Raw genomic sequence first — 15,707 nt, forward strand, 5'->3', positions numbered from 1 at the left:
ATACGAATTCCTGAGACCTCATCCTCTGTCTTTTGGGGTGGGGGATTGATCTTGTCTGGTGTCTTTGCTTCTAGTGAAGACACTCTTGCTGTCTGGTGTCTGTCACGGTCAGGTGTGGTGAAGGCACGTTCTGCTCTGGTACCTGTTGCAGTCAGGTGTGCCAATGCACACTCCCCTAAGTCCATCCCCTGCTGGAGGCCCTGCCATGTCCTGAAGCAGCCAGCAGCCTGCGAAGCAGAAGGGTGCATTAGAGAAGCAATGCTAGGTTTCACCCCCAAAGACTGAAATCATGTCTGGGTTCTTCCCTTTCTCAGTCCCCGACCAATGTAACATTGAAGAGTGTGATATGGCTAGTTGTTAGAAAGCCTACTAGTGAAAAAATTGATAAGAGTTCCCTGGTAGCTCAGAGGGTTAAGGATCCAGCATTGTCACTGCTGTGGCAAGGGTTTAATCCCTGGCCTGGGAACTTCTGCATGCTGTAGATGTGGCCAAAAATGTAAAAATTTTAATTTTATTTTTGTTTTTTGCTTATCAGACCTGTACCTGTGGTGTATGGAAGTTCCTAGGCTAGGGGTTGAATCAGAGCTTCAGCTGCCGGCCTCCTCCACATCCACAGCAATGCCAGATCCAAGCCTCGTCTGGAAACTGTACCACAGCATACAGCAACACTGGATCCTTAACACACTGTGTGAGGCCAGGGATTGATGCTAGTCAGGTTCACAACCCACTGCGCTGCAATGGGAATGCCTAAAAATGTAAAGATTTTTACATTAATAAAAGGGTAAATCCCTTGCTTGGTCCTCAGCTTCACGTGGGAACCCAGATGCTTTTTTTAAAAAAAAATGATGATTTTAAGATAATTTTTGTTTCCGTGTCAACTTTTTTCCACAAATAATTTTTTTTTTCTTTTTATGGCCTCATTGGCAGCATATGGAAGTTCCTGGGCTAGGAGTCAAATCAGAGCTGCAGCTGCAGCCTATGCCACAGCCACGCCAACACTGGATCCAAGCTGCATCTGTGACCTGTGCTGCAACTTGCAGCAACACTGAATCCTTAACCCACTGAGCAAGGTCAGGGATTGAACTCATATCCTCACAGAGAAAATGTCAGGTCCTTAACCTGCTGAGCAACAACAGGAACTCCTCTCCTCACTGAATATAAATTTTTAAAAAGTGGGTCAAGAAAGCATCTCTTTGAAAAACCACCCCCTCCCCCCCCCAAAAAAATTTGACAAATTCACTTTTAATCTATCTTTTGCTTTTTAGGGCTGCACGTGTGGCATATGGAGGTTCCCAGGCTAGGGGTCCAATTGGAGCTACAGCTGCTGGCCTACCCCACAGCCACAGCAACGCAGGATCTGAGCTGCGTCTGCAACCTACACCACAGCTCATGGCGACGCCAGATCCTTAACCCACTGAGTGAGGCCAGGGATCGGAACTCCCGACCTCATGGTTCCTAGTCATATTCATTTCTGTTGCGCCACAATGGGAACTCCCAAATTTGCTTTTCTTTTGAAATCATAACTCAGCTGAGCAAAATGAAACTGAAGTTCCCCATTCTTGGTGTTTTCTTCTTAAAAGAGAAGACCTTTAGGCTTTGTGTAGCTCAACTTTAGAATTGACAGCTAGCCTTAGCTCCTTCTTGGGATAGTTACAGATCTGTTCTAGACCTGCATTTTAAATTAACAGGTTTGTGTACTTTTGCTTCATTGCAGCCTTCCCTGGGAGTCAAGAAGCCTACGAAAGCCCTGATCTTTGTAATCTTGAGCCCAGTGGGACCTTATTTTTCAAGTGGAAGCTTTAATCCAGTGTCCCTGTGGGCCAATCCGAAGTATGTCAGAGCCTGGAAAGGTGGGACTGGGGACTGCAAGATGGGAGGGTAAGTCAGTCTGTCTACAGGAAAGAGTCCCTTTTGACCATTTAGGTATTGCCTTTTCACTACGATATAAGTTCCTCCATTAGTACTGACATTGTAATGCTCATTTTTGGTCTGTGTTTAGTTTTCATTGTTTTTACTTACTTGTTTTGCGTGCGTCAATTTTTTTAACCCAGTGCATTTTATTACATTTATAGTTGTAAAACAATCATCTCAACCCACTTTTTTTGTCTTTTTGCCACCTCTGGGGCCACTTCTGTGGCACATGGAGGTTCCCAGGCTAGGGGTCTAATAGGAGCTGTAGCCTGCCGGCCTATACCAGAGCCACAGCAACGAGGGATCCCAGCCATGTCTACAACCTACACCACAGGTCACGGCAACGCCGGATCCTTAACCCACTGAGCAAGGCCAGGGATAGAATCCGAAACCTCATGGTTCCTAGTCGGATTCGTTAACCACTGAGCCACAACAGCAACTCCTCAACCCAGTTTTATAGCATTTCCATCCCAAACCCCCAGCACACTCCCCTACCCCCGCCACCCTGTGCCCTTTGGAAACCATAAGTTTTTCAAAATATTTATTTGTTTTAAAATTATTTATTTATTTATTTATTTGAGCTACATCTGTGGCATGTGGAAATTCCGAGACCAGGGATTGAATCCAAGCCACAGCTGCAACCTACATCATAGCTGTGGCAACACCAGATCCTTTAGCTCACTGCACCATGCTGGGCATCGAACCCACGCTTCTCAGTGCCTCAAGCCACTGCAGTAGGTTCTTAACCCACCGCACCACAGCGGGAACTCCTAGTTTGCATGTTTTAAATGTGTTAGTTGTTTAAAGGATAACGTCTGTGGCCCCTTATAAGAGAGGAACATTGATGCTTTGAATGCACTGTCCCCTGATGCAGGTCCTTAGCTGCAGGCTGACAGTTGGCATAAGAGCATCTGGTGCTGGGCCCCTTGCTCTCAGTTGGCTCCAAGGAGTCCTGTCTGGGGAAGGTTCCTGCTTCAGTGAAGTGCTGTCTTCATTGTAGCCGTACCTGCTGCCAGCTGGCTGAGGGACAGCTCTGCTTTGGCTCGGGTCAGGCCAGTCTCATAGGCCATATGTAGCTGGCTGGAAATAAAAGAGCATTTGAAAGTGTTAGACAATTTCAGGGGTGGACTTGGCCATGAATCGGGAATGCCCCGATGGGTAAGCAAGAATAGCTGGATTAACCAGCGTGGCTCTTCCTTTGTGTGTACCACACGCCTGGGGCAGCGGCAGGCCTTCAAGGTGACTCAGAGGTGTCTTCTGGGCCCTGATACGAAATGCATATTCACGGAGCCCTGGGACAGTTGAAGGATATGCTGCTGGGATGCGAGAGAGACATTGACAGCTGGCTTTGACTCCTCCAGTGTCTTTCTCTATTTCCTTCTTTTAACTCCCCAATAAAGCATGGTGACACTTTGCTGTGCACCTGAAACTAATACAACATGTAAGTCTAATACAACATATTAAAAAAATAAAATAAAAAAGGCATGGTGATAAAATTCGATGTCCTGTTATCCCTCTGGGCAGTTTCAGCAATTGCGTTTCCTCGGTGGGTTAGAGACATCCTGATGGAGTCCATTAAACTAAGAAATCATTTTTTGTAGTGAGTAGAGCACTGCTTCCTAACTATGTCTGAGGCTAGCCAGGTCGAAAACTACTTTTGGGAGTTCCCGTCATGGATCAGTGGTTAATGATCCCGCCTAGTATCCACGAGGATGCAGGTTCTATTCCTGGCCTTGCTCAGTGAGTTAAGGATCCAGCGTTGCCGTGAGCTATGGTGTAGGTCGCAGACTCGGCTGGGATGCTGTGTTGCTGTGGCTCTGGCATAGGCCGGCAGCTCCATCTCCAATTCAACCTTCAACCCCTAGCCTGGGAACCTCTATATGCAGACCTAAAAAGACAGAAGACAAAAGTAAGAAGAAGAAAGAAAACTACTTTTGTTTGCTCTCTTGATGTCGTTTTTTACCGTTAAGACTTTACAGAGCATGTGCACCTGCACCACCACGTATTATCTGTATTGCTCTGCTAGAACTCTTAAAGTGCACACTGCCATAAGCAAGTCTTGATGAAGAGATAACTTAAAAGTTTTTTTTCTTTATTTTTTATGTTTTTGATTTTTTTATTGAAGTAGAGTTGATTTACAATGTTGTGTTAATTTCTATTATATAGCAAAGTGATTGTTATATATATCAATATATAAATAAATTCTCTTGTTTTTCTTTATTATTTGTGATAAAGAGGGTGTAATGCAGTCTCATAGAATACATCATCATTTTAGGGAAATTAAACTGGGGCGTTCCCGTGTGGCTCAGTGGGTTACAAACCCGACTAGAATCCATGAGGATGCAAGTTTGATCCCTGGCCTCGATCCATGGGTTAAGGATCAGATGTTGCCGTGAGCTGTGGCCTAGGCTGGAAGCTGCAGCTCCAATTGGACCCCTAGCTTGGGAACTTCCTTATGCCACGGGTATGGCCCTAAAAAGCAAAAAAAAAAAAATAATAATAATAATACTTTCTGTACAACACAAAGAGTGAGCCCCAGTATTACTATGTACAATTGGTATATCAATATTAGCTCATTAGAGTTCCCTGGTGGCTCAGTGAGTTAAGGATCAGCATTGTCACTGTTGCAGCTTAGGTCGCTGTTGTGGCATGGGTTCAACTTCTGTCCCAGGAACCTGATGATAATATTATCCTTTTATTTCTAAATATTCATTAGTAAGAAAAGTAACAGGATTGGCACAGTGGTTCTCAGCTGTGGTTGCAAATTGAGGTCACCTGGGGGAGCTCTGCTACTGAGTGATGTCTGGATCCCCCCCAGTAGAGATTCTGGTTTAGTTGGCCTGGCAGATAGCCTGACATTAGGATTTTTTTTTTTTTTTTTTATAGCTAATCTTCTTCCTCATAGGAAGATCTTTATTCCCAGGCAGGTTTTTTTTTGGCCACACGTATGGCATGTGGAAGTTCCCAGGCCAGGGATCAAACCTTCGCCACAACAGCAACAACATTGGATCCTTAACTCACTGAGCCACCAGAGAACTCCCACCTCTCTCCATCTTAATTTTTCTCTTTTTTTCCCCTATGTTTTCATTCTGCATTTAGTGTAAGTTATGAAGTCAGAAAGACCTGGCTTAAAAACCTAACTGCCTTGAGCATGTTCCTTTTCTAAACCTCCCCTTCCTCATTTATAAAATCAAGGTAGGAGTTTTCTTCTGGCTCAGTGGGTTAAAGATCTGACATTGTCGCTGTAGTGGCTCAGGTCACTGTTGTGGCACAGGTTCGATTCCTGTCCTGGGAACTTCCACATGCTGTTGTCATGGCCAAAAAATAATAAATAAATCAAGTCAGGGTAATAATGCACTTTACCTGTAAGGATGAAGGTAGATGATATGAAGAGCCTAAGACCCTGGCTGGCATATAGGAAGCTTTCAGCAAGTGTGATGTTAGAACCAGCAGTTACCAATGTGGGGTTGGGAATCAGATTTCTGGGGGTCAAGCACTTGTATCTCTGTGATCTTGTACAGTTAGTTTTCTCTTCCTCCAAATCCTCTGAAGTATAATAAAAGCTAGGTTTCTGTTGAAACAATTCCATGAAATAATGGGGTTAAGTACTTAGTACCCTGCCTAGTCGGTAGTACCCTCCCAACAGACAAGAATTTGTATTATGAGGCTCTCTTTCTTTCTTGTTTCCTGTCCTGGACTCTCTCTCTCTCTCTCTCTCTCTCTCTCTCTCGCTCGCTCTCTTTTTTTTTTTCTGGCTGTACCTGCTGCATTTGGAAGTTCCTGGGCCAGGGACCAAACCCTCACCATAAGAGTCACCCAAACCACTGCAGTGACAATACTGGATCCTTTACCTGCTGGGTTACCAGGGAATTCTTTGGACTTTCTTTATCTTAGGAGCAATCAGTTGGAGCTCATGCAACAGAAATTTTCTCTTTTGGAGAGATGTATTCAATATTTTCCATCTCCCAGATTACATTTAAAATTATATTTTAAAAAATTCCCATGTAGGCAGTTTGCCCGCTTTTTTCATTTTTCTCTGTCTTCCAAGGACATGTATTTCTCTTCTGACTATTAGCAGCACATGGGAGGAAACCTAAATCTATTACCGAGGTGTCAATTACCCTGAAGACATTAATAATCGAGTTTACACCTGAGAAAGAATTTTGATATGCACTTGTGTACAGGGGAAAAACACCATCTATACAATATAATGATCCATCAGTCAAACACCGAACAAATAAAAACGCTTTTCCTTTCAATGCACTGAAGCTTTTGAAGTCTTTAACTCTTTTTCCTGCCCAAGTAGGCCTATGATGCTAGGGAACCATGGTTTTAATTCAGCCATACTCAAAAGTATGTGTTTGTTTTTAGAATTTTATTTGAAAGACTAGATACTCAAACTGAAAATTCTCTATGTGCTTTTGAATAGACCAAAGGGCATTATATTTATGAGAGAAATTTTCAGATGTGGTAAAACTCAACATTTTTTTTTTTTTTTTTTATGAACTAGGGAAAAGTCAATGAAAACAGTCATTCTAAAAAAAGAACCTTGATTTCATTAGGATATAACAGGCTTATATAACCTATTTCTTGGCTTTCATTATTTTATTTTTGCCAAACAACCTTCTGCAGTATATAAAGCAAGTTATTTTTATTTGCCAGGTGAATTCACTGAAGCGAAAATACAAACTGACTTGCTTAAGTTCATTTATAACCCAATAGTAGAAATAAAAGAACTGCATCTGGGTCTGCTGGCCCCAAACACATGCTCTTTCTACCAGACCTTCCCTGCAGGCTGGTTATACTTTTTTTTAACTTATTTTTTTTTTTAATTTTTAAAATTATTATTTCCCCAATACAATTTTTTTTTTCTGCTGTACAGCATGGTGACCCAGTTACACATACATGTGTACATTCTATTTTCTCACATTATCATGCTCCATCATAAGTGACTAGACATAGTTCCCAGTGCTACACAGCAGGATCTCATTGCTAATCCATTCCAGAGGCAATAGTTTGCATCCATTAACCCTAAGCTCCTAATCCATCCCACTCCCTCCAACTCTCCCCTGACAACCACAAGTCTATTCTCCAAGTCCATGATTTTCTTTTCTGTGGAGAGGTTCATTTGTGCCATATATTAGATTCCAGATATAAGTGATATTATTTGGTGTTTGTCTTTCTCTTTCTGACTTAATTTCACTCAGTATGAGAGTCTCTAGCTCCATCCATGTTGCTGCAAATGGCCTTATTTTGTTCTTTTTTATGGCTGAGTAGTATTCCATTGTGTATATATACCACATCTTCCTAATCCAATCATCTGTCCATGGACATTTGGACTGTTTCCATGTCTTAGCTATTGTAAATAGTGCTACAATGAACATACGGGTGCATGTGTCTTTTTTAAGGAAAATTTTGTCCAGATATATGCCCAAGAGTGGGATTGCTGGGTCACGTGGTAGTTCTATGGATAGTTTTCTAAGGTATCTCCACACTATTCTCCATAGCAGTTATACCAGCTTACATTCCCACTATCAGTGTAGAAGGGTTCCCTTTCCTCCACACCCCCTCCACCATTTGTTATTTGTGGACTTATTAATGATGGCCCTTCTGACTGGTGTGAGGTAGTGAATCATGGTAGTTTTGATTTGCATTTCTCTAATAATCATGGATGTTGAGCATTTTTTCATGTGCCTTTTGGCCATCTGTATATCTTCTTTGGAGAAATGTCTATTCAGGTCTTTTGCCCATTTTTCCATTGGGTTGTTGGCTTTTTTGCTGTTGAGTTGTAAAAGTTGCTTGTATATTTTAGAGATTAAGTCCTAGTCAGGTACATCATTTGAAATTATCTTCTCCCGTTCTGTAAGTTGTCTTTTGGTTTTCTTTTTGGTTTCCTTTGCCGTACAAAAGCTTGTCATTTTGATTAGGTCCCATTGGTTTATTTTTGCTTTTATTTCTGTTGCCTTGGGAGACTGGCCTGAGAAATCATTTGTAAGGTTGATGTCAGAGAATGTTTTGCATATGTTCTCTTCTAGGAGTTTGATGGTGTCTTGTCTTATGTTTAAGTCTTTAAGCTATTTTGGTTGTACTTATTAAAAACTTCTGATAATTTAACCCAGTTATTATCTGTTTGCTATCAATCTGTATATGGGTGGTCTAAAATGAAAGCCTCCTATATATCAGAATTGTGTCATCTCCAGATTGACTAATAATTTACATTTAAAAAATCTTTTTTCTTAAAGTGTAGTTGATTTACAATGTTGTGTGAAAATAGTTTACATTTTATTACCTGGGTTTTGAAGTATTCATTTTGAGTGCCTTTTAAATTTTATTTTATTGTTTTTTGTTTGTTTTTGGTTTTGTTTTTGTTTTTTAGGGCAGCACACATGGCACCTGGAAGCTCCCAGACCAGGGGTTGAATCAGAACTGCAGCTGCCAGCCTATACCACAGCCACAGCAATGTGGGATCCGAACCACAGCTCATGCAGGGCTGGATCCTCAAGGGATCAAATCCGCACCCTCATGGATACTCATCAGGTTCATTACCACTGAGCCACCACAGAAACTCCCTGAGGGCCTTTTAAATGAATCTTAATACCTTGATGTGAGTGAACCTCATTATGCCCCAGACTGCAATAGCCCCATGGTATAATGTCTATTTCCCATAGTTCTAGAATATTTCGGTATTAGTCAAGAATCTGAGTTACAAGTCAGAAAATCAGCTCAAACCATCTTAAGTAGAGGAGGGAACGGTTGGTTCTTATAAGCAGGTTGGTAGCAGTGGACCAGTAGGGGCTCAACTCATTGTTCAGGTTTCTTCTGCCCTTGCCTGTGTCCTGCCTGTGCCACTTCCATCCCAATTTCTCCCTTCCTTCCCTTTCCCTCTCTTTCCCTCCTTCCCTCATCTCTTGTCAAAGCTTCTGGTTGTGTGTTAGCTTAGGACTCTCCTGCTTCAGATGCCTTCTCCTTTGAAGGCTCATAGTCATGGATACAATAGATCCAGGCTTACGTCATAGCAAACAAGAATGAATTCACGCAAAGAAGAACTTAGGAGCAGCTTAGTCCCATGCCCATCCTTCTCCTTAATTGTGGTGGAGCAAGAGGCTATTGATTGTTGCCCCATACAGGATGACTTGGCTCCTTAGGAAGAGCCAAAGAGAGTATAGTGAGAAGAAGAGCTGTGAACATGAGACTAGCAGGGAGCCACTCTGATTTCTGGCTTTTGTGTTTAACTTACACTTTAACTTAGACAATGCTACACATTTTAATCTTCCCCAGATGTAAAAGAGATCATTTAAAAGGCCTAGGTGGGTATTTTGTAGAAAGTAACATTAATGCTTTTTAGTAGTTATTCTGTGTAATTCTGGGGGCTTCATGATGAGTCTAGGGTTTATTTCCTAGCCCTGATTGTCTTAAGGGAATGATTGTCATATGGGTTTGCTAATGTCCTCTGAAAGCTGAGGAAAGTGAATTCTGCAACCAAGGGCTTAGGGAGGCTACCAAGCATCAAATCTATTTGAGGATTCTCATATTTTATTTAAAACATTGATTCAGGAGTTCCCGTTGTGGCTCAGTGGAAACAAATCTGACTAGTATCCATGAAGACTCAGGTTCAATCCCAGGCTTTGCTTAGTGGGTTAATAATTGGGCATTGCCGTGAGCTGTGGTGTAGGTCGAAGACGAGGCTCTGATCTGGTATTGCTGTGGCTGTGGTGTAGGCTAGCGGCTAGAGCTCTAATTTGATCCCTAGGCTGGGAACCTCCATATGCCACAGGTGTGGCACTAAGAAGACCAAAAATATATAAATAAATAAAATAGGATATTGGTTCATATTTTGTATTATACTCCATAATTTTCCCATTTAAGTTTAATAAAATATAAATTTAAAAATATTACTTCCTTTTCAGAGTTCCTTTCGTGGCTCAGCAGAAACAAATCTGACTAGCATCCATGAGGACGCAGGTCCAATCCCTGTCCTTGTTCAGTGGGTTAAGGATCCAGTGTTGCCATGAGCTGTGGCGTAGGTCACAGATGTGGCTCAGATCTGATAAGGCTGTGGCTGTGGCCAGCAGCAGTAGTTCCGATTCAACCCTTATCCTGGGAACCTCCAGAGGCCACGAGTGCGGCCCTAGAAAAAAAAAAAAGGCAAAAAGAATTATATTCCTTTTCTCCTAAGGCAACATAAGATTAGAGAACTCATTAATGAGGACAGTGAGAGAGGCAGGCATCATTATGAGTGAATCTACCCATGCTAAATGAAATGTTAAGTTATAAAAAACAGTAATATTTCTGTTTAATTTAGAAGGCAGTTCTTCCAAAAGACAGACATTTGTCAAAATATATCTTCCTTAAAAACTCCGTTCCAGAGTTCCTTGGTAGCCTAGCAGTTAAAGATTCAGTGTTGTTACTGTTATGACTTGGGTTCAATCCCTGGCTCAGGAACTTTTGCATGCTGCAGTTGCGGCCAAAAAAAATAAGCCAATTCCAAGACATTTAAATTTCTTGTCTTGAGTTTGAGTTTTTTTTCTGTGTGTGTGTGTGTGTCTGTGTATATGGAGTATGTCACTTATATCTTACCCTCTGATTCACAGAGGAAAGTGCTCCCATATCAAGTTTACTTAAACTTCTCCTAAGAGTCAGATAATGGATGGATGAATGAATGAATGAATGAATTACTAAACCTTGTCACTCCAGGGCGATATGCCATGTTTCTTTGATTTTGAAAGAAATCAAAGAGAAAAAGTATTTCGGAACACTTCTCGGTTAAGATCAAGGTTTTTAACATCTTGCCTCATCTTTTAGAGAATTTAGACATTGGGTACTAGGCATTTCTTGGTTATATTAAAAGGTCTCAAGAGTTCCCTATTGGCTCAGTGGGTTAAGGATATAGCATTGTCACTGCTGTGGCTCTGGTTACTATTATGGTGTGGGTCCAGTCCCTGGCCTAGGAACTTCCACATGCTGTATGCACAGCCAATAAATAAAAAGTAAATACATAAATATATAAATAAATAAAAGGTCTCAGGAGAGCACGGGCTTGGTGCCCTGCCGTAATGTGCTATGGTACCAATCTAAGCCTCAGTTTCTCATTTGAACCATGGAAATAATGATCATGGCTCTCTCATAGTGTTGCTGTGGGGTTTCAATGAGATAATTCATATAAAATTAATTGGTATGTGAAGAAAATACTCTTAGTTTTTAACTATTGTTACCTTGGTTATTTGCCTGTGTTGTAACTTTTCAAGTTAGGATTCCATGATTTTCCTTTGCTCTGTCTCTCTCTCAAATGAGTGCAGTTAGACCATTTAGGTTCTCTAATGCGTTTCCTTTAATGTTATCCAGCTAACTAGAGACTGTATATATTATGACCATAGGACATTGACTACATCCACATGTGCGTGAAAGACTTACTGGGTGGTAGGGGCTGAAATACATCCCTAATCCCCATGTTTCCTCTTTCTTAAAAGGAATTATGGCTCATCGCTTTTTGCTCAATGTGAAGCAATCGAGAATGCATGCCAGCAGGTTCTGTGGCTCTATGGAGAGGATAATCAGATAACTGAAGTTGGAACTATGAATCTTTTTCTTTACTGGATAAATGAAAATGGAGGTAATTCACTCAGATTTCAGCTCCTTGTTACTTTTCAGTCATTTTCAGTGGGACTGGAAAGAAAAGAACTAGAACCTTAGAGCAAGAGAGTAAGAAGCATAATTCCAAAATCTGTGTCCTTTGCTGTCCCAGTAAACGTGAGTTGAAGTTTACAGAATTTATAAAAGATTTGGGGTTTGGGTTTTGTTTTTTGGCTTTAGATGTATGTACTATTGAGATGTCAACTTAGGGAATTTAAATCTTCATTCACAATTTGAAGATAGGCTGCCTCATCTCCTTTGCCATCTTCTTAGCATTTTTCCTGTGTGAAATCCCTTGCATTTGCAGATGGGTCTCAGATCAATTCTGTGGTCATTCACCATATTCAATGTATAAAATGCTGTAGTGATAAAAATAGTCTACTCTTTCTACTGACAGGAAATTTAATGTTCTCTCTCTCTCTTTTTTTTGGTCTTTTTAGGGCCACACCTGTGGCATATGGAAGTTCCTAGGCTGTGGGTTGAATCGGAGCTGTTGCTGCCCTCCTACACCACAGCCACAGCCATCCCAGATCTGAGCTTGCATCTGTGACCTACACTGAAGCTCACGGCACTGATGGATCCTTAACCCGCTGACCGAGGCCAGGGATCGAACCCAAGTCCTCATGGATACCAGTCAGTTTCGTTACTGCTGAGCCACAATGGGAACTCCTAGTGTACTCTCTTTCTGTAATTCCTTTAACAATTGCCCTTTCTGCAGATTTTGATGATACATTAGAAGCCTTCCAGATTTCCTGTGGTGCTCAGTTTGAATAAAGGATGCTATTTTTAAGGATAAATTGGTCTATTTGGGGATTGCATTTAGATTCTGGTTTATTCAAGAATATTATTATATGTCTACCCTAAAAACGAGTACTTCTTTATTACCTTTAATTTTACTATCCTGAATGCTCATTTTCTCTCTCTTTGCTTTTTTTTCTTATTAGTTGGCAGATACTGCAGGGATTCAGTGATGTTTTGGCAATGTCCATGATATTGAATTAAATGGTATTTTTCCCAATAGTAGAAGGGAAAATACAAATATTTGAATTTATTTTACTTAGAATTTTAATTGTCAAAAAAATTTCAAAACACTTTTAGGCTTGTTTACATTCTTAGGCTGTTCATTTCACAGTACTCAGTGCAGAGACTAGAAATATGAAAAGATAAGTTTCCAAATAACTTGGGAAGTTTTGGATAGGTTTTAGTTAAAATGGTAAATGAAATTTTAATTTTTGAGCAGCTATAGTAGCCTCTGTTACTCTTTTATTATTTGGCTACAAATAGAGGAAAAGAGTGATTCAGATGTGACTGACTTCTGAGCCAATTTGAGCATTACTTGCAGAGAGTTATAAGATGAGCCTTATATTCCGGTCAGAGTTGAAATAAATAGAAGGTGTGGTGAGTGAGTACACTTTGTCCTGGGGTTGAACACTTTGTCCTGGGGTTGACCATTGGTAACCTTGAGCATATGAAAAGCAAGATATTGGTCATCCTCATTCTTCCATACTCGCTGTTAGGACTTGGCACTCTTTAAAACAAAATGTGAGTATTTGTGATTTCTAAATTTGTGTTATTACGTATGACATATATCAAAAGCTGTGCTTGAAAGATGACAGCCAGTGTTTTGGACTCTGCGCTTAGGAGACAATAAATTGATTCAACTCATTCTTTCCACCTGCCCACTGCCATCCCCACCCCTGCCAAAAAACCCACACAACCCAAACAAAACCAGTTACATCATACAGAAATGGCACCATCTTTATTTATGGCTGGGGAATGTCAGGATCTAAACACAGTTTGAATCAGAATTACATGATTTAACCAGAAACACCAGAAACTGTCCTGGTGAAAAATTACCTCTTATACAAACAGTCATCATGAACCATTTCCACCATGGCTGTTCAAGGTCAGACTAGGAATGAATGAATTTGTCTTCTGCCTCTTATAAAATATACACGTCCTTTAGAGTAACTATTCAGGTTACAGTTGCCCAAGATAACTTTAGTTTTTATGTGAACATGCTCCTTCAATTTGAGAGTGTTCACCTGACAGATCAGATAAAAATCTGAAGTAAGGAGAAAGGAAATGGAATAAATGTTTGAACAGTACTCTGAGAGAAGTAAGTGGAATGTTTGGAATAACCTTTGGGCTTTAAAAAAAGAGAGACATTGAAGCAAGTCCAGTAACTTTGAGTTATACCATGTGGCTCTACAAACATACAAAGAAAAATGAGTTGAAAATCAGCAAAATACTGATTTTTTTTCCCCCCAGAACTTTACCAACAGAAAGTATAAGCAGAGTCCTTTCATCTTCCCATGAACACCCACTCACTGTTCTTCTGAGACAAAGTGGCTGCCCTCTTCCCACGAGCACCCATTCTCACTGTACCTTTGGGACAAGGTGGCTGCTACAGGGCTATGCACTATTTTGTGGCACTTGGCCTGGAACTCATGTGAATTTTTATTCTAGTAACAGTTGTCCTGGTTGTAAGATCACACAGTCCCAAATATTCTTTTTTCATTCTGTTGATGAGTAATTAATCACACACACTTGCTATTCATTGTTAGAAAAACAGTTTTATCTCGTATTGGACACTGAAGCTATCCACCTTGAGAGTAAGACTGAGCTGTGTGATTGAGTTCACGGTTTGTTTGGGAGGCATTTATACCAACTCTGCTTGGAGCATTCTTCCTCAGTGGATGCTCACTCACCTCCAAGTTGTTGCTGCATACCCCATTCTCAGTGAGGTTTCCTTGGACATCTTAATATAAATCTTAAACTTCTTCCCCAGCATTCCCCATCACCTTCTCTTTTTTTTTCCCCCCCTCTATGGTCTAACATACCATCTAACATATTTGTTTTTAAGTAGGGAGTTACATCGCATTTGTTCACTGCTATATCCTGAGTGCTGAGAATAGCCAGTGGCACACAGTGGACATGTATGTTGTTGAATGAATGAATAATTGTGCTAAGGGCGTTGGAGGCACTTAATACAAACTTCCATTCCTGGTTCCCATTAGCGCTTGAACTTGGGAAGTCACAGATGAATCCTGCTGTTATTGCGGCTGAAGCCTTCATCTCCCGAAAATGATTTCTCTGTCAAAAACAAGCTGCGTTTGTAGGCTCTGCTTTCCTCCTGTTGGGCAATCTGGAGCTTGTTCTGGCTCTTGTAAGCATGTTTGTGGTTGCAGAGGAAAATGAATATTTCTCACCCAAATGTTGTCATGTCATCATCTCTGTCTGGCAAGCAGAGAAGCAGATGTTCTGTTCCTTGACCTCAGGCTAGTGGTTACAGTTTTGGGTGTTAAATATATTTCATGAAACTGCATTTGCACATGCAGGACTGCTGTTTTCATTTAACTTTATGCAGTCTTAAAGCTCAGCAAGCTTTAGGAAGGTCCAGTTTGGGGGCACTAGAAGAGTTTGTCTGTAAGTATGTGTGTGTGTGTGTGTATTTACACAGATATAGATCCATATATTTGTATATCCAGCTAGCTTACTCTTGCGAAACATGTTTATTTTGAGATCAACACTTCTAAACATTACAAAAAGTAGCCCTAAGAACACTGCCAAGAACAAATTTTCTTCTTTCCAGAGCATGGTTTTCAGCAGATGATTTTTAGAAACAAAATTCAAAGAAACCACACTGCTATTCTAGCAAAGAGGATTATTCATTAATTTTTTTTAAATTTATGAACATTTAATACATACCACTCTTGGCCAGGCATGTTGCTGAGTTTTGGGGACGGAGGAATGGATTTGATTTGATCTTCCAGAGAGCTGGGTGGCTGGGAATGTCTGATGTGCCCACCGTGAAATGGCTGAGCCCAGATCACAGTGTACAAAGGGAAAGGGCAGTGGCCCAAGCTCTGGTCCTGACTGTCCCCCAGTGTCATCAACCTTAGCAAGCCACTTATGTTTTTAGGGCCTCAGTTTCTTCTGTAACATAGGGATTGCCTTAGGTGATTGCTAAAGTCCTTTCTGGCTGTACAAAAAGCTTTGGTGCTCAAAGATAGTGTGATTTCTGGGGTTTTTTTTCTCCCCAGTGATCCTTTCCAGGATACCTTATGAATTCCTCTGCAGACACATGATGAACCACACACAACATCTGTTACAAGGTTCAACATCAGTATAAAGTGATGGTTTAAGGTTTGAATTTCTCACTA

The 15,707-nt window shown here is 40.9% G+C and overlaps 1 protein-coding gene across 3 annotated transcripts in view; it reads left to right on the top strand.

The window, feature by feature from the left end:
- The window catches only part of BCAT1 (branched chain amino acid transaminase 1), a 111,421-nt gene that overhangs the window by 73,674 nt on the left and 22,040 nt on the right, over nucleotides 1–15,707 (top strand). For all 3 annotated transcript variants that reach the window (XM_021092209.1, XM_021092208.1, XM_021092210.1), the window contains exons 6-7: nucleotides 1,715–1,878; nucleotides 11,379–11,521. In XM_021092209.1, coding sequence (XP_020947868.1) covers nucleotides 1,715–1,878; nucleotides 11,379–11,521 — 307 coding nt within the window. The remainder of the gene's footprint in view (nucleotides 1–1,714; nucleotides 1,879–11,378; nucleotides 11,522–15,707) is intronic.

The sequence above is a fragment of the Sus scrofa genome, chromosome 5, assembly GCF_000003025.6.
Source record: "Sus scrofa isolate TJ Tabasco breed Duroc chromosome 5, Sscrofa11.1, whole genome shotgun sequence".
Lineage (NCBI taxonomy): Eukaryota > Metazoa > Chordata > Mammalia > Artiodactyla > Suidae > Sus > Sus scrofa.